General features: G+C 40.3%; 1 protein-coding gene across 1 annotated transcript in view; it reads right to left on the reverse strand.

Annotated features, from left to right (window-relative positions):
- Window positions 1–1,525: 1,525 nt before the first annotated feature.
- Window positions 1,526–17,482, reverse strand: part of myom2b (myomesin 2b) — a 28,134-nt gene continuing 12,177 nt past the window's right edge. The window contains exons 20-39 of the mRNA XM_026379184.1: window positions 16,561–16,675; window positions 16,138–16,300; window positions 15,858–15,964; window positions 15,062–15,106; window positions 14,492–14,628; window positions 14,154–14,298; window positions 13,585–13,647; window positions 13,162–13,229; window positions 12,256–12,369; window positions 11,874–11,961; window positions 11,020–11,058; window positions 10,230–10,335; window positions 9,452–9,518; window positions 8,963–9,059; window positions 8,349–8,385; window positions 6,960–6,982; window positions 6,771–6,826; window positions 6,600–6,689; window positions 4,247–4,372; window positions 1,526–2,902 (exon numbers count right to left, since the gene is read on the reverse strand). Coding sequence (XP_026234969.1) covers window positions 2,702–2,902; window positions 4,247–4,372; window positions 6,600–6,689; window positions 6,771–6,826; window positions 6,960–6,982; window positions 8,349–8,385; window positions 8,963–9,059; window positions 9,452–9,518; window positions 10,230–10,335; window positions 11,020–11,058; window positions 11,874–11,961; window positions 12,256–12,369; window positions 13,162–13,229; window positions 13,585–13,647; window positions 14,154–14,298; window positions 14,492–14,628; window positions 15,062–15,106; window positions 15,858–15,964; window positions 16,138–16,300; window positions 16,561–16,675 — 1,887 coding nt within the window. The 3' untranslated portion in view covers window positions 1,526–2,701. The remainder of the gene's footprint in view (window positions 2,903–4,246; window positions 4,373–6,599; window positions 6,690–6,770; window positions 6,827–6,959; window positions 6,983–8,348; window positions 8,386–8,962; window positions 9,060–9,451; window positions 9,519–10,229; window positions 10,336–11,019; window positions 11,059–11,873; window positions 11,962–12,255; window positions 12,370–13,161; window positions 13,230–13,584; window positions 13,648–14,153; window positions 14,299–14,491; window positions 14,629–15,061; window positions 15,107–15,857; window positions 15,965–16,137; window positions 16,301–16,560; window positions 16,676–17,482) is intronic.

Here is a 17,482-nt window from a genome sequence, read left to right on the forward strand (position 1 = left end):
TCCCTCCTTCCACACTTCCTTTCCACACCTATTCCTTCTCCCTCACTGCTTCCTCCATGCTCTCCTTCTCATCTTTCCTCCCCTCCCTCCATGCAATACGCTTACCTCCTTGCCGTCTGTAGCTGCCTTTCTACTAACAGTAAAACAAAGAAATTATCATCTGTGCTGAAACAGCAAGTCGAACTAAGAGGATAACATGCTTCTCGCTTCTCCTCTCGCTCTGTCTTTTAATAGTCCTTCGCTCCTATTTTATCTCCTTTCCTTGTTCCTCATATCATTCCTCCTCTCGTGTCCCTCTGGGCACCTCTCTTCTTCTCTCTCTTTTAGGTGAAAATCAGCAGTAATCAATATCATCATCAGAGTAATTGCCAACGTTTTACTCCCACAATACAAATTGCAAATTAAAAAATGTGTGTGTGTGAGAGAGAGAGAGAGAGAGAGAGAGAGAGAGAGAGAGAATGTGCACATATACATTTGCACAATAGCAGTATTTTAAAATGTGGCTGCGTGTCAGTGCACACCCACAAAATATCTCTGCTCCTAGTTTATCTCATTGTTTGAACAGTGCTGCTTTAATTAGGACAGGCCTGTCTATCTCTGCATGAGTGTGTGTGTGTGTGTGTGTGTGTGTGTGCGTGCATGCTTCACAATCTCAGAGTGTGTGTGCCTGTTACCATAGTGCCCCCATGTGGAGGACTATAGAATAGCACATATTCTATAGTCTTGTTTCTCAACACACACACTCCAATGACACGGTGTTATATTTGGAAACACAATTTCATGCTATCAGTGCTGGCTAGCTATTCCATTTAGATAGCAGCCGTCTGTGTGTGTGTGTGTGTGTGTGTGTGTGCGAACGTGCACAGTTGTATGTTGTATGTATATGTGTCTGTGCCGTCGGTGCGTTTCACAAAGATGAGACCTTTTGCAAGTTTGTTAAAATTAAAAGTTGGTTGTCATGGTAACATTTGGATTCTCTGTAATTATGTTGATTAAAAAACGTGAAAATTAATTAAAGAGTCAGGAAAATGATCTCGCAGCAGATGATCAGTGAAACATCAAAAATGATTCAGATCTGTCTCCGTGCTCTCTAATGCTGTCTCGTTCTCTTCCGGTCTTTCTCCGTCGCGCTTCAGAAGTCCTTTATTGCCACGCAACAGTGAATTACCTACACTCACACACATTTTGTCTTAGTCTGTTTCTTTTCTTTCACACATTGATGAAACTTGTCTTTATGTCCACAGTAGCAGCAGCAATAACAAGGCATAAACACACAACTACACACAGATCCTACCTTCTTTTTTATATTTCTCACCTTTTCATTCAATCAGCTCATTCTCAGCTTGCTCAGAAGCAAGACAGGACTTGTCTCACACGGCAGAGCAGGCACGTCATCAGCAGAAGTAACACAAAACAATCGCAGCCTCACGGTCTCACTTACTCTCTTCCAGTCTCTCCATTACTCCCAGGATCTATGTCTCTGACAGAATGAATAAACAGGCTCAGCAAAGTGTAATCTCTTTCTTTTATTAGCAACAGCAAACACAGAAACAATGAATTAACCCTCCTCACCGCCTCCTCCTCTTCTCCCCCGTCTGCTCTTCTCTTCTCATCAGCTTTAATGAACCGCAGATCTCATCAGCCATCTTTTCATCAGCTCTGCCATCACTGCCTCCTGCACTTTGGCACAGGTCTTTTAAACCTGACTTCTTACTGTGTACCTGTTTCTGCTGTTGGCTGATGACCAGCACTGTACATAATGAGCATTAAGCTGTTAGGTCGTTTGCATATAGCATTTTTTTCTCCAAGAGATTGAATATTAAGGACGAAGGTGTTGCTGTGACCGTCCTGCTCCACTAAGTGGTGATTCAGTGTCTCAACATGCTGTTAAGAAGGACGGTACTAACTATATATTTGCAGCAGTAGACATATTTGAATTCTCTCTGTACTCGTATTAATATGTTTGGGAAGTTATTCGAGCAGTGACTGGGAGCTAAAGTATGATGATAGAGTTGTTGGTTCGTTACAGGAGGGAGAGTTTCTGAAACATGCAAATTAAAGTTCTTTATACAGAACACGCGTCTCATGACAGTGAGACAGAGCCAACCCTTCCCACAGGCAGAGTGGGCCCTCCTCTCTCTCTACGAGGCCATGACTTGGCTTGACCTTGTCTTCAAAGTGTGGTGGTAGCGGTGTGTAAGGGAGGATTAAGAAATTCTGCCAAGGGTTTGAAAAACGATGCAGAGAATACTGAACAGGAGACAGATGAAGCTACTGAACTTATGTTATTTTATATATGTGTGAATATAAAAACACATTTCCTTCTTTTTCGAGCAATTATTTTATTTGAATTTCAGCTTCATTCATGTTTCCATTCCGTTAATTTCATTTAAACTAATCTCTAATTTAGTCATGTACTTGTTAGTACATTTTAGTTTTACTTTTTATTATTATTATTATTTTCATACAGCCATCTTGCAGCAATACATTTGTTGCTTTCCATTACACTTATTATTATTTTAGCTATCAGGGTTTTCTTGGCTGACTTCGCTGAATACCAAGTGGTTTAGCTCCATTGCATTTCATGATTTCAATATTTGTCCAGATAGAGAATCGTAATAAAAGCTTCTAATCTATGAGTGGTCTACATGTGCAACAGGGTGTTAATTTGTTTCTTCCTCTTCTGTGACTGTCATGCTTTCTACTTCCTCCTACTAGGAGTGGGGCTCTTCACACCTCTTCCTGGTGCAGTCTTAGAAGGAGCCGGGCTGGGGGCGGAGGGGGGTGCAGGTTGGGTTTTAGGTTGGGGCATCTCGATTGGGAGTTTGGGAGGGATGATTGTTTTTGGAGTCAAAGTTGGTTTTGCCTCGGGGATTTTCTCTCCGTGGCGGTAAATGCTCACCTGAAGACGTAGGGGGAAAATTACATCACGTTGTCATGGAAACACATCATGAATGCATTCACCTTATTGTGTGTGTGTGTGTGTGTGTGTGTGTGTGTGTGTGTGTGTGTGTGTGTGTGTGTGTGTGTGTATTTATACAGTGGCTTTAGAAAGTACTTTTAAGGGTGCAGTCGCACAGAAATCTGCCTTGTGAAATTTTCTTGCATGTGAGCAAAAGCAGGAGGAGACAGGAAGTAGCGCGGGCAGGGTCAAGAACATGATTTGCAGGAGCTAGCAAGGTCAGCGGTCAACAACGGCAGTTCACAAAGTTGTAAATTAAACAGTGTTTTATGAAATGTTTCACAGTCATTAACCTCTGTCACTGTGTCCTGCTCTGCTGCTTGTATTTATTTTAACTGTTGTTAAAAAACAAGAATATAAAACACTAATTTCTGAGTGTCAGGACACTGGAGAAGCTCAGTTTCACAGGTTAGTTCAATCTGATTGAATCCTGTCCAGAAAGCTAATGTGTTTACTCACGAGTGGGACGTGTGACTGAACTTATATCCTCAAGCTTTGTCTAGAATTTGTGGGGGGATCAGTCAGGTAGATTCAAGGCACAAACCCGTTTATATAAGGTCCCACAATTCACAGCACAAAACAAGAACTCTACCATACATTTGTGGGGGGGTATAGATCAGACTGAGAGTACAAAACCATGTCTGGAGCTTTGAGTGGCCCCCGGAGCACAGCACCAGAGACTATTCAGAATTGAGAGATGGATGAATGCAGCCAGATACAGAGAGGTTCTTGAAGGAAACCTGCTCCACAGGTTTTCCCTTGAGACCAGGGTGACGGTTCACCTTTCAGCACAATCCTGACCCAAAGCACACAGCCAAGACACGGCTGGGGTGACGTCAGCACAAGTCTCTGTCTGTTTAACTTGGGAAGATGCAGGAGCTCACTGATGTCCTGAAATGTTTCCAGAAGTTCATATAGGCACGTGGGAGCCACACACACTTTTAGACGAATTTTACAGTGTGCCATAGCAAAGACTTTCAGCTTGAGTCATTTGTTCATCAGGATGTGTGATTTAGTGCTCCTTTAATGTTCTTAAGCAGTGTATTTTCTGAAGCCACTGTACAGAATATGACAAAATAATAATAGTAAAATTAAATTTAAACCCATCGTCTCAAGGTCAGATCTCTGCTCTGTAAAAGCTCCGTGTTACACACAAATGTGATCGTAAAAATATCTCATTGAGGGGCCTCAATGAAAAGACAAGATTTGTGCCACAGATGGTCTAAAGAATTTCACGGCTCTGAGTAAATCCTGTCATTTGTGGTACACAGCAGTGACACTCACCACTATATCCACAGACTCCCCTCCGTATTTGTTCTGGACAATCATGGTGTATCTGCCAGAATCCTCCATGGAAACTCCTTTGATCGTCAGGCTGGCAAACTTGCCCTGGTCCAGGGAGACCACGTACTGAAATATTAAATCAAAAGTGAGAAAGGTAGCAGAGCGATTTGTAGCATGACTTAACATTTAAAATGCCACTTAGAGCTTTATTTAAAGGTTTATTTATTTATTACTCGGAGCAGCTGTGTGAGCTTCAACCAGCACCTCCCTTTAGCAAAAGCTCAACACCGGCGGACATAAGGGTTAATGATTTATTCCAGTCTATGGTCTATTCTGCTGAGCCCTGTCAGTGCAATCGAAACATCCATCCATCCATTATCTATCTTATTCCTCATCCTTTTAGAGGGTCACAGGGGCTGGACCTGATTCCAGCTGACATTAGCTGAGAGGCAGACAACAATTCATGCTCATATTCAAACCTACGGGCAGTTTAGAGTCACCAATTAACCCAACCTGCACGACGTTGGACTGTGGAAGTACCCAGAGGAAGCCAAACACAAGGGGACATCCAAGCGCTGCACCTGGGTGCTGCCCTCAGTGAAAACATGATGGAATTAAGACACAAACATGTTCCCTCTGAAATTCTTGACACCGCAAATGTTTGAAGCATTTGGAGGTGAAGTACACGTGTGTTGACATTTTTCAGATACCAGGGGGAAGACAGAGTACTTCTGGTCTGTGCTCTGTAAGTGGTGCTGGTGAGAATATAGTGCTTTAATTTCCCTCTTGCATACCTGGTCATTCATTTGAAAGGTCTGGACATTAGTGCATTTTTATGGAGTGGCACTTAGCAGGCTAATTATATTCCTATTAAGAGCTTTGCCTTTAATTTTGACTAAAAGTCCACTGGTCTAAAAACCAAATAGACCTAAAAAAAAATGCAGTTTATGCATTTTGCAGTTTTTTGCAATTAATGGTCTTTTTCTAATTAGCATGTTATATCGTCTAGGATAATGATTTTCATTTATTAGTCCAGTGTCGGCCAATCTGTGGGTCGCTACCTCCTCTTTTGTTTGACTGATGAAAGGTAGCTGCTGTATAAAAAACACAATAGGTAATTACAGTTGTTGGTACTCACACAAAAAGCTCCTACAGTGACACAGTGTACACATGAATTAACAAGTGCCCCAACTCACCTCTACACAATACTGTATAGTTTTATTCCTGCACATGTTTTAACCAAGTCTCAGTGCAACATTCACAGCTTCTGTATATATTTCTGTTTGTTTTCCTCTTAATCTCCTCAGTGGTATCTGGGTAGGGGAGAGGCACTCCTGAGGTTTGAGAAACACATCACCAAGGACATCAGTTCTTGTTTTAGTCAGATTATTAGCAGGTAAAGGAAGGAATAAAGAAGAGGGTAAACTTGAGCAGAAATCCCCCTTGGACTGAGTTTTTTCAGACTTAAATCTTCAAAGCATGTAGTGTCCTCAGGATGCTGATGTTGTTGCTAAGAGCCGCCATTGACTGGGGACGTGCTGTGGACGTACTGTATACTGGTTGGCAAGTAGGTCAGTGAGTTATGAGATTGAGATTAGCTCCTTTACCAACCCAGGAAAGTGCTGATAATAGTCACTGCATGTAAAGTATGTACAGCTGCTGAACTCTCCTCTAAACGCAGGTGGAGACAGTTTGTTTTCTTTAATCCTCATCACCTCGTACTGCATATATGGAGAGTTTTTGGCTCTATAGGTTTTTCCAGCAGTGCAATCAGTTTCCTGCTGGTAACTAAAGTGGATCATTTGGGATATGTGTATTCATCAACTTCTACTTTGTGTGCAGCAGCTACTACTACTTAGAAACCACCTCAGCATTTTCTCAAATATGTCTTTGAATTATTTCTCGTCCATTATTTCATATTAGTTTAAAGGTAAAATATAATATAGTTCTCTCAAGAGAACAAATCATTGTCATAGTCAGACATTACATGTGGACTGTGCAGGCTCTCTTCTTTAGGCTGCTTCACATATGAATCCAAAATGTGCAACTGGAGCCACCGGGAGTAACACAACAGATACCAGGAGACCAACAGTAATGTGTAATAGAAACATACTAATGAGATTGTGTTTGATTAATAAGGCAATTAATCATGAGAAAAGAAGCAGGGGCTGGATTCCTGGAGAGGTTAAACAGCTCCAAGAGTCAGCAGCAGCGTGACAGGTAGGAACCAAAGAAAAAAACGAGGCCCTGTGTGAAGTGCTGACAGTATTTTCATTTCCCTCTCCCAGTTATGTGCATGCTCCAGTGATTAGTCCTATCCCCCGTCATGTAACACAGTAACAGATCTATTTACCTGATCATCAGGTTCAACCTCTGCTCCATTCTTCAGCCATGACACCTGAGGCTTGGGATCCCCACACACTGTACATGTTAAACTCAGGGTCTGAAGCAGCAAAAAGAGAGTTCATCAGACCAACGTGTACAAAGATTAACACAGATATTAGCCACACACAGCTGACATCACCTTCTTTTCCATGATGGTGACAACATCAGGCAGTCCTCCCACCACCTTACCACGGTCTGAAACAATAATAGTTGAATGTGAATTTTATCCTTCCTATTGCTTGGAACTGTTTATTTTATATAATGAATATACACACTGCAGCTTTATTCCTTTATTATGTCTGAATAGCTGAAGAAAACTTGAACTCACTCTTTTCCGCATAGGCTTCAGCCCTGAAAGACAGAGACAGGAAAGTTTAAGATGATTGTTTCTTAACGATTTTACTGGACTTTTATAGTAACGTTCTGCTACCTGGCTCTGCTCGCTCACCACACGCCTAACATATTTAACATTTCTGGATCAGTAAGAGTGGTCAGATGGTTTGCCACAAGGTGTTTTTGGGTTTAGAGCCAAACCACATTGTCCTGTAGTTTACACTGGGACTTTTCAGAATCTTTTCATGGAGAAAATGATATTGCTTTGTAATAACTGGTAGAGGGCTGTCGGAGCAGCATGGCAGGACCAGAGGTCAGCCACAGGACCAGATGGCTGGGGAACTGTGCGCTCCTCTTGGCATGTTGATGCTCAATCAAAAGGGCAACAGGGTGTCGCTTGTTCCAGCGTGTTTGCAAAATCTTGTGCTTAAATGTCTCTCTTTGAATGTTAATTAGAAAAGGGATTTGGACCATATCCACTCTGCATGCAGTGTTTTGTGTTTGGAGTTTCAATTGATTTTTCTAAATGGATTTGCTAAATTCAGTATGTAGGGTTTCGTTTTTGTCCAATTAGCCAAAGGACCCCAAAGGATCTCTGCTACCTGACTGCTTCTATCTTTTTCCTTTATGATTTTTATCTCAAATTATAATACACTGGAACCTTTTGGGTTCACGTTGGATATTTTCGCTACAAATATATAATACAGAGTACAAAAAACCTAATCTAGCTGAGCGGCGGTGTTTCAGCAGAACGTTTCAGAAGCAGGTCAGTGCACAAACACACATATGAATAATTAGGCTCTGAACTTGTCACTCCTGCAGGCTCAGCACAGTTTAGTCTATGCTTGAATTGAATTGAGTGGAGGTGAGTGTTTTGAACTTGCTCGACAGTACTCAACAGAAGCAGTAGCAGCAATGTTTGCAAACACAGTAAAGCAGTAGTATATGAGCAGATTAAAACTCTATTGATCCTTGAAGTCGAGCAGCTTATTGGAAAAGGGTCCGTGTGCATGGTGTGGTCAGTAAAACAACCGGCTTTCCCGCAATGTGTTTTCATTGTGATCAAAATAGAAATCAGTTTAATGTCTTATAGAGGTTATTTTCAAAATTTAAGTCAGAAGTCGAAATCTCAGAAGGATTTTCAGCATGGTAAACTTTTGTGCTTTCCTTTTTCTTTTTTTTTTTTAAACTAGGATAAGGATGAGCAGTGTGATGTTCATTATATGAAATGTATCCTGGGAACTCATTACTTTGCACTACCACATGTCAAACTGGCAGTGATCAGGCAGCGTAAGCTCAAATGTGAAAGAAACAGAGATTCATTGTTAGCAGAGGTAGTTCATAAAGGCACAAGTAAAGAAACAGATTGTGAGTGTAGACTTACTTGAGTTTCTGGAACTCGGCAAAGGCCTTCTCATACGCTGCAAAAGAAAAAACAGTGTTTCACAGTCACCGTTGAAAACATAATTGTCTCCTTGCTTTATTTTAGAGATACTCCACCTTAAATTCACAGTATATAGGTTTAAAAACACACAAATCCATGAATGAAAAATGATTTTTCATGCTCCCTCAACTACTTTTTCACAATGGGAGTCCGATGAATCCTGCCGTTGTCGTCCTGGATTATGCCCATGTCGTTAGGAAAAATCCATTGATAGGAAACCTCGGCCATTTAGTACATACCTCATTGTGTTGCCAGCTGAAACCTATTAATCATTGCACTAATTGTGGAAGCCTCTTACCTATTGCCTTTTTGGCCAGGCAGTGTATTATAGCCAACATGAACTGGCCACAGTTGCAGTTTTATACAGCCAGTTTTCAAACCTTCAGGAATGAGTTTTGACACTCAAAAGATCACTCTAAAGCCTTAAACTACAGATTGAAGCTAAGAGCTCCATAAAAACAAAGGGATTGTCTTCTGTCGAACGCTCTTTTTACAGTGTTATCAATAAAAGGAGTGAGTGGAACAGAGGGAGGGGAGAGAGGGAATTAACTCACCGTCACCACTGAGGTCCAGTGTGCGTTTATGTGAAGTTTCCGGGTCGGTGATCACGATGGAGTACTTTCCTTTATCCTTCTCCACTGGTTCGATCACCTGTGAATCAATCAATCAATTAACCAATCACCCATCTAATTAGTATACAGCTGTTTGTTTCTACTTGTGTCTTTGCTCTTTTTTTTTTCTTTCAAAAAGATGAATTCGTCCAGTCTAATTTCAATTATGAAGACAAAACGTAAGAAAATGAAGATGCACCATTTAATTAAGTTTAATGGTTTTAAAATTTGCATTCATTAGCTCTACCATCTACTTCATTCATCTTAAAGTTGCTCTGTAGTCACTTCTACAAAGACACTCGGAGGACTTTTTGAGGAACTCAAACGGGTAACTATGCCCCTGCCTGAGGTGCTTTATTGTCTGAAAATGACCCATGTAAAATCCACCTAAGTAGCATATACTGTCGAGGATTGCACAGGAGATGATAATACCTCCATTGTTGCCATAGCAGGGGTTCCTCCAATCACAATCTTGTCACTGTGGGTGAGTTTAGTCTCACTGAGGAGGAGAGAGGAGAGGTTACTGTGCATGTGTGTGTGTAGTGTTTGTATGTGAGTGGGTGAAGCCTGTTTCAGAGGTAATGGAAAATCATGTTTACATGCTTGCCTAATGTTATGCCTAGGGATACCAATTTCTCTCCCGTGCTATCTGTCGCTCTCACACACACTCACAGAAAGGATGGGGGGGAGTTAAAAATCTAATCTCCATATTTTTTTTGTTCTTTGAGTAATTGAATAATAGAAAAGCCTCTACTAGTCCATAATCAGCCTCTGCTGCTATTTTTCTTCACCCCCCCCTTTCTCCTTTTCTTTCCACTCTCTCTCACTTTATTTCGCCTCCCTCCTCATCGTATAATCTCCAGGGTACGTCAGAGTGCTTTTACAACAAGTGCAGAAAACCCTGCCTCTTTAGAGGATATGACAGGATGTGATTTTTGTCACAAAACAGGACAATTTCTCTGCAATAACCAGGATAATGAAAACACCTGCCAGCAGCCATCACAGGTTTTATTATGTGGCTTATTGTTTTTGCCACTCCTTGCAGTTTAACGCAAGAGAAACTCAAAATGATGTGTTTGTGGTCAGCATGTTTATAGAAAGACTTTAAAAAATTATCGTACTTCTACTTCTGCGACTAAAAGTGTTGGACATTCTCGTGGTCATTTCCATATTTTTTCCTTTCACTAGTTGTTATTTTCATAGTTCTTACCCATGATACCAGGTGATGTCCATCTCTGAGGTGTAATACTTCATGTGACACTGCAGCTGAATACCTGTTGCTGTGCAGTTAATCACCAGCTCGGCTGCGCTCGCTCCTAGAGGAGGCGATGAAGGTGACAGAAGTTGAAAAGAGCACATTTTGAAATCAAAAATTGTATTATCTGCCTTCTGCTGGCCTCACTCTTCTGAGAGAGCTCCAGGATGCCCCTTTGCCACCTAAAAGCGAGTTTTATACTTCACTATGTCTGTGTGGGACTTTGCTCTCTGCACATTACAAGTGTACAAGTGTGTCATCCACCTGGTCACATCACAATGGTTTCCCATTATCACAGTAATGAACCCTCTTCTCCTCTGCAACCACTGCTGTAACAGTTGCTGCATAGCTGTCAAGTGACTGTCTCTTAAAATAGGAGTAAGATGCTCCTCCACACTGTCACTGTGACAGCGCAGTGGAATTTTAAAGTGATTTCACCACATGATGGCACGATGGCCAAATGCTTCCAGCATGACAACTTCTGTCACACGCTGATAAGTGTGTGCATGTAGCAGTGGGATTTTAAAACAGAAATGTATAAGCCTGGTGATGGATCTGCTAAATCTCTTATCATTGTGGTGTGATTGTGCTGTGTTAAATTTAGATCACTTTCACTTTATCCCTTCAGCAGGGAGAGGTTGATATTGATATTTGGTGTAATGTTTTTATGAGAATATACAGTATGTTATTGAGATAATTAATGTCTGTGTATTCACGTGTGTGTGTTTAAAATGCGGATACATACCAGCTAGTTGACTGATCTTGTTTATGGCTTCGTCAAAGACTGTAAGAGAGAAATATGGGGTCAGGGAAAGAGTGAAGCAGATGGGAGGTTGTAATGCTGCCCTCTGCTGATTGGCTGTAAAGCTCAGTAAGGAAATATTTCAAGATATAAACTATATGTATACACACACTGTGTATATTTTAATAGTTTGAAGTAATATGTACAGTTTTTTTGTATTTTCTATTCCCTGTTTAAAGAAAGGTATAGTATTGGGGAGAAACAGCTAAAGATCCCTGTTGCTACTAATTAAACTAAATATCTTTTATTTTGTGGCATCCCAACTTACATAAAATAGTAAAGCGTTATAAAAAGTTGGTCTGATGTATTCTATTTTTGTTTTAGTTTCTAATACAGGGCAATAAAAGCTGATCTGAAAAGGACAGTAAAGTTCAACCTTGCCATCAAAATGCTTACACGAGTACAAGCTTCAAGGACTAAAGTGAAACAGCTAAAGTTTGTTTCCAACTTTTACAGCAATATTAAAAAGGATTGTCTCTGGAATGAATACAGCCAGCAGGTGAGTGAGCTGTCACGCTGCAATATCTATTTTTAGACTGTATTTAGAAACAGCGTTAGAGCAGGAGGGTTTGTTAAAAATTCATTAGCTTGCCATGTACTGATACAGTTTATGAATTCAGATCATCTTTTCCTGTCTCCTACTTTTTAATGAGCATCAAGCTCTTTATCAGTTTATGCTTTGCATAGGTCATTATACAAGGATTATTTATTATTTAAGTTGCTCAGTTACACAAGCAGGCAGTCGACCCGTTGGTGAGTTACCCCCCGGATTAATCTGTAAAATATAAGATGTTTACCTTTTCCAGAAATGTCGATTTGGCTCATATCCTTTCCTCTATCGTCACTGATGGTGGCCTTGTAAATTCCTGCTGTCTTCAGTGAAAACTGGAGCCACATAAAAATAGTGTGGGGGACATGGGGAATACAAATTTGTATGAATTCTGGATCTGAACACATGGTGAGGTATTTTTAAACAAAGTGCCCTTGTTTTTGGATCCTCAGAGAAGCGCTGATGTGTGTAACAGGGCTGGATTTTGTAAGTTACCAAAACACTGAGCTAAATATTGCACTCAAGCCTTGATTTAATAGAAGCTCCATTATGTTCTGGTATATGCATAGAAATAACAGTATTGACAGTTTTATAGCATCCAGGAGATTAACTATACCAGATGGTATTACCTGTTTAATTGGGAGTTTACAGACTCCTGATCCAAGGTCAGGCTTCACATCAGGGATGATCTCTGTGTCCTCTCTGAACCAGTGGAACTCTGAATCCTTCTTCAAGTTAGCAACCTGCAGTGAAACACACACATTATTCAAACATTCAACATAATCATTTCTTTATAGATTCTAGATTACAAATGCAAATGTCAAGTCACTTTTCAGTCCTAGTTAATGTGTTTGGAGATCTCATCTAGTCATGGCCACCAGAGCTGCTTAACAGAAAGTGTAATCTAGGTATAATAGGTCCAGTTATAGACATCATCTGGGTAAAATCTCCAACTTAAATGCATTTTAGTTTCACTTTAGTGTACCCTGTTAGCAGTGATGTTAATCCTGCATAACTCAGGTCTTCTAACTTTTTCTAACAGGCCAGTGATGAGTGTAAAATTCAGTTTGTGTAGTAATTCATGAAGCTCAAGAGGTGCATCTATAATCCGAGCAGTTGCTCTCACGTCATTTCTGCAAGAGAACCAGAGCCTGTAGTCATTTTTAAAGAATATGTTGTTTCCTAACTATTCAGACATTAAACGTCCCCTGGCTGTGTGCAGTCGCTCAGAACATGACATTATTATTATAAAATACATTTATTCGGGGTAAACAACAAACTGATGAAGCAGACGTCAGCTTCAGATTGTCCAAAAGGGATATGAACGATACTTTAATTTGAAATCGTCTTAATTATATACGTCCCGCTAACAAAGCCAAGACAAACCCCTGACAGTATAATTCTGGTTATTTTCTGTGTGGACCTTATCATTACACAGCATTGTCGCTTCCACAGCTAATCAGCTACACACAAGTCAGCCCCCCATTTGTTTACAGTGTAAATATTCAATAATTATTGAGTTTGTCTGTGTTTACCTTGCAGACCAAAGTGACAGAGCAGTCGTCTCCAACGTGAAGTGACAGAAATTCACTGAAGTGGGGACCTGCAGTGGGTAAAGGCCCAGGGAAAGGGCAAGAGCTTAAAACCAATTACTTGTGGACCTTGATTGCATGAGTTTATTTAATTGTCTTACACCTAAGCTGAGTGTATTTTCTTTTATTCTCAGTGCAAAGCACCACTGTGGGATATTCATGTGCATCTTCTGCGGTGTACATTTCTGCATTTTAACTTATTCAAACAGTTAGTGAACCATTTGAAATGGATCCATTAGAGTTTCCAACTCCCAGTTTCCTGCAAGTGTACGTCTTTCCAGTATACTCCCTGATTAGATTAGTTGTTTCCCAGGCAACATAATAGTGTGCAGGCTAAGTAGAATAGATGATGTTTGTGTTTCCTACCCTCCTTGACTCTGATGTACTCTCTCCTCTGGAAGTCAGCCTCAGCCAGTGCTGCCTTGAAAGCTGTATAGACACACATTAATAGGGAATAATTAAAAGATCAAAGTGTTGTGTAGATGGTATAGGTTCTTCCAGTGGATTAGCTGGTCCCCTGCATGTGAATGAAATCATAATTTATGAAATCAAGCACCTTTATTTGAGTCAGAAGCGTATCCCTCATACATGGAATTATTGCTTTAAAGCCCCCTTTACTTTTCTCAACAGGGTACTTAATAGATAATGAGTAATAAATACAGTCCATAGTGTTAGTCTCTTGTGTCAAGGATGCAGTAAGTCTGCTGTCAACCAAACACACACACACATGCATAATTCATACTAAATACAGTATCTCTCAATAGGTTGTATTCACTCAGAGTTGCCCACATATATACAATAAACTCATGTACAATACAATAAGTGCTACAGCTACAGCAGACTAGCAGACTATATTCATTATAGTACGGTTGTTCATGGTTTGATTGGCTTAGAGAGACAGTGGAGAGTGAGAAATCAGATGTGGCCTTCATTACCATTTCCAATCAGAACCAGTGAGCTTTGTGCTTTGCCGCCACCATCTGTGATCTGGCAGGTAAATGTCCCCTCATTCTCCTCGGTGAAATGATCCATGATGAACTCGATGATACCTGTAGAGACGTCATGACCCATCTTGTTGGGCTGCAGAAAAGTAGAATTGATTGTCATAAAAGGCATACACTTGAAGACTGAAGATTGTTTTTTTGCGATTATGCATAATTGCTGATGTTTCTGCAATTATGGCTCTAATGCTGAATAACCATCAGGTAGACGGACAGATAATTTGGCCGTTTATTTTCACCTCCATCTAAATACATCAATTTTTAAAACTTACATCAGCTCCAGACAGTTCCTTGTTGTTTGCAAAGAATTTGTAGGTGACTTTGGGTGAAATTTCTTCAGCCTGCAGCCAGAACCTCATTCTGCCTCTCTCCAAAATCTTATAAGCCAACTCAGACTTCAGTGGGATGACTAGAAGAGGGAGAGGAGAAAAGGTTAGAGGTTCAAAAACATTACAGTGCTTATTTACTAATAACGTCACCTTTTGTTAATAGCGAGAGAGGAGAGGAAAGGAGAGCAAAGGACAGGAGGCATGCGAAGAGGAGAGGTGAATAGTGGTTAGGCAGGTGATGCAAAAGCAGGTAAGAGGTTTTTTTTGTTGTTTTTTTTTTTCTCTGGATCAAATAAAAAGTGAAATTTGCTCCTAAAAGAAGAAAGAAATCTGAAAGGTTCAAAGCAAGTCAGAACAAAGCAAAATGAAGGCATGGAAGGTAGAAATGGAGAAATAGAACGAGTGGGTAGGACAGATTAAAGCAGCAGCAGAGAGAAAGTGTAAGAGAAGAGAGATTAGAAGGGACAAAGAGAGAGATTAGGAGAGATTCAAGAGTCAGCCAGAGGTACCTACTTGGGTGTCTGATATCATAGCTGAGTGCCAGCATTTTTGCCAATTCTGAAACATAAAGGGACAAGTTAGTCGTTTTCATTTATTCAGCTGTGGCCGTAAACACAATACAGTCGCTCGAGACACTATTCAGACGCTGCGGTGCTGCAAGTTTGGAGCTGGAGAAGTCAGTAATCTATTCCTGTTTAATAGCTGCACAGAGCATGATGCATTCAAAGGCAGTATATGCCGTTATCGGAGTACCTTGTGAGTGAGTTAGGCTTTAAAAAACTGTAGGCCAAATGGGAAGCAATCAGTGCAAGGTGCACCGCAGAACATATTAAAGCCTTACAGTGTACTGGTGCAATAGCAGGAAAAATATTGTGACAGAAGAAGCTCTGAAGACATGGTTTTGACGCATTGCCACGAGCTTGGAGAAATAATGTGAGCGATGTGCTCTGCTATTCATCAGATGTAGTGAAATTGTTTGTTACCTACCTACCTACATGCCTCTGTGACTGTTTGAAGCATGGTCTCTTGGCTTTCATCTTTTTTTGATCCTATACAGTTCCCTCAGCTCCTCAGTATATAGTCTATACTGATGTTTTCTGTTCTAAACAATTTAAACTTTCATGATCAGAATATGAAAGACATTTGCATTTATATTTATTTTTTATATTTAATTTTAATAATGGCAACAATCCAAATTCAAAAGTATAATGATGAGTCCCATTATAGATTTATACCGTTTAGAGATAGAAATTTTGTGCTGGATTTCTGTAAATTTTGAAGCCCTTCCACAGCTACGAGTAATTCCTACCTTCAGCAGAGATCGTATAGCTTGATGAAACTCCCTCTGTGTTGGTGACAGAAACAGAGTACGTCCCAAAGTCCTCTTTATCTGCGGTCTTGAAGATCAGCTTAGAACTACAATGCAAGACATGATGAGAGAGACGCAGGAAGACAGAGGGATGTTGAATATAAAGGAAATAAAAACCAAGATTTTCCATTATTCAACTCCTTACACACACACACCCACACACACACACACCCTAATACAGTATGTATGCCGTTGTGAGCATGCATGTCTGTGGTCTTACTGGTGGCCTTCACTCTTAATCTCTACTCCTTTAGAGAAATCTGTGATTTCTTTATAATCTTTCTTCCAGATGAACTGAGAGCCCTCGTTAATTTGGCAGGACTCGAATGACAGAACAATGTCACCCGACTTCTTGTCCACCTCACAGGACACCTCGTGGGAACCTTCAACATACAAAAGGTGACAAAGTGATTTTGTTTTAATAATCTGCAGCCATTTGCATCCACAAAAACTGCACACAAAGACTTGATTACATTCAGCATTTCAGGGATTTAACATCTTATTGTTATATTTAATTGTACTTGTTGATAATTATGCTGCAACAAAGCATCAATGCTGCGTTAGGTTAGAGAAATGTAACTTGTCTTTAAGAAATTTAATACACTGAATTTGACAATGTTCACAGTCTGGGATTAAATGTTACCTTCTACAGCTTTGGCAGTCACAGGGTCAGAAGCCATTGAAGCCATACCCACTCCTGCAGCATTGACTGCACGCACTCTGAACACATAGGTGGTGCCCACCTCCAGACCTGTTACCTAGGAAACAAACCAGCAAAGAAACAAGCTGGTGTCAAAAACAGGAAGAGAGATTCTGTATGTTACCAGTCCTGGCATGTAACTCACTAAGTGTGTGTTCTCACAACATCAGAAACTGCTGCAGGTAAACAACACAGGTTTCGAATAAGGTAGCTCAGTGGGCAATCCCCATTTTATTAGGTCACTAAACGACCTTTACATTGCACAATAATCACTTAAATGCATATAATGTCACAAGTGACACATATAAGGAAGAAAATTGCAAGAAAATATGTGAAGCTTTTGGAATTTCATGGTTTTCTGCATTAAATTTGTCACAAAATGTCAAGAGTATTATTGTAGTATATGAAGTGCCTAAAATAGATTTTTATGTCTTTTTTTAGAACAACCATAAAAACCTCATAGTGCTAGTCTAAATGAATGACTTCGAAAGAGCTGATTGGGGTCAGATGTTAGCATAAGTTAGGAAAATTAGTTTGGAGGTGTGGACTAGAGCTACATCGACTGAGAAAAACCACAAACCTTTTGAGTTTGCTCAGAATACGCTACGCCAAAAGGAGCCATCAGAGGATCTACAGTCAAGAATTATTGATTTTGTTTTTATAAAGCTGGAGAGTCACAAAGTGATGTCGAAGACTTTAGAAATCTACAAATGGAGACACTTTGGGACTGTGGCTTCGCTACCAAGAAGTGGACGGCCAGTTAAAATGACCCCAAGAGCACAACAATCACTCATTAATGAGGTAAAGAAACAACCCAGAGTGAGAGCCAAAGATTTGAAACTATCACTGAAACTGGCTTTAAAAA

Source organism: Anabas testudineus, chromosome 3 (genome assembly GCF_900324465.2).
Source record: "Anabas testudineus chromosome 3, fAnaTes1.2, whole genome shotgun sequence".
Taxonomy (NCBI): domain Eukaryota; kingdom Metazoa; phylum Chordata; class Actinopteri; order Anabantiformes; family Anabantidae; genus Anabas; species Anabas testudineus.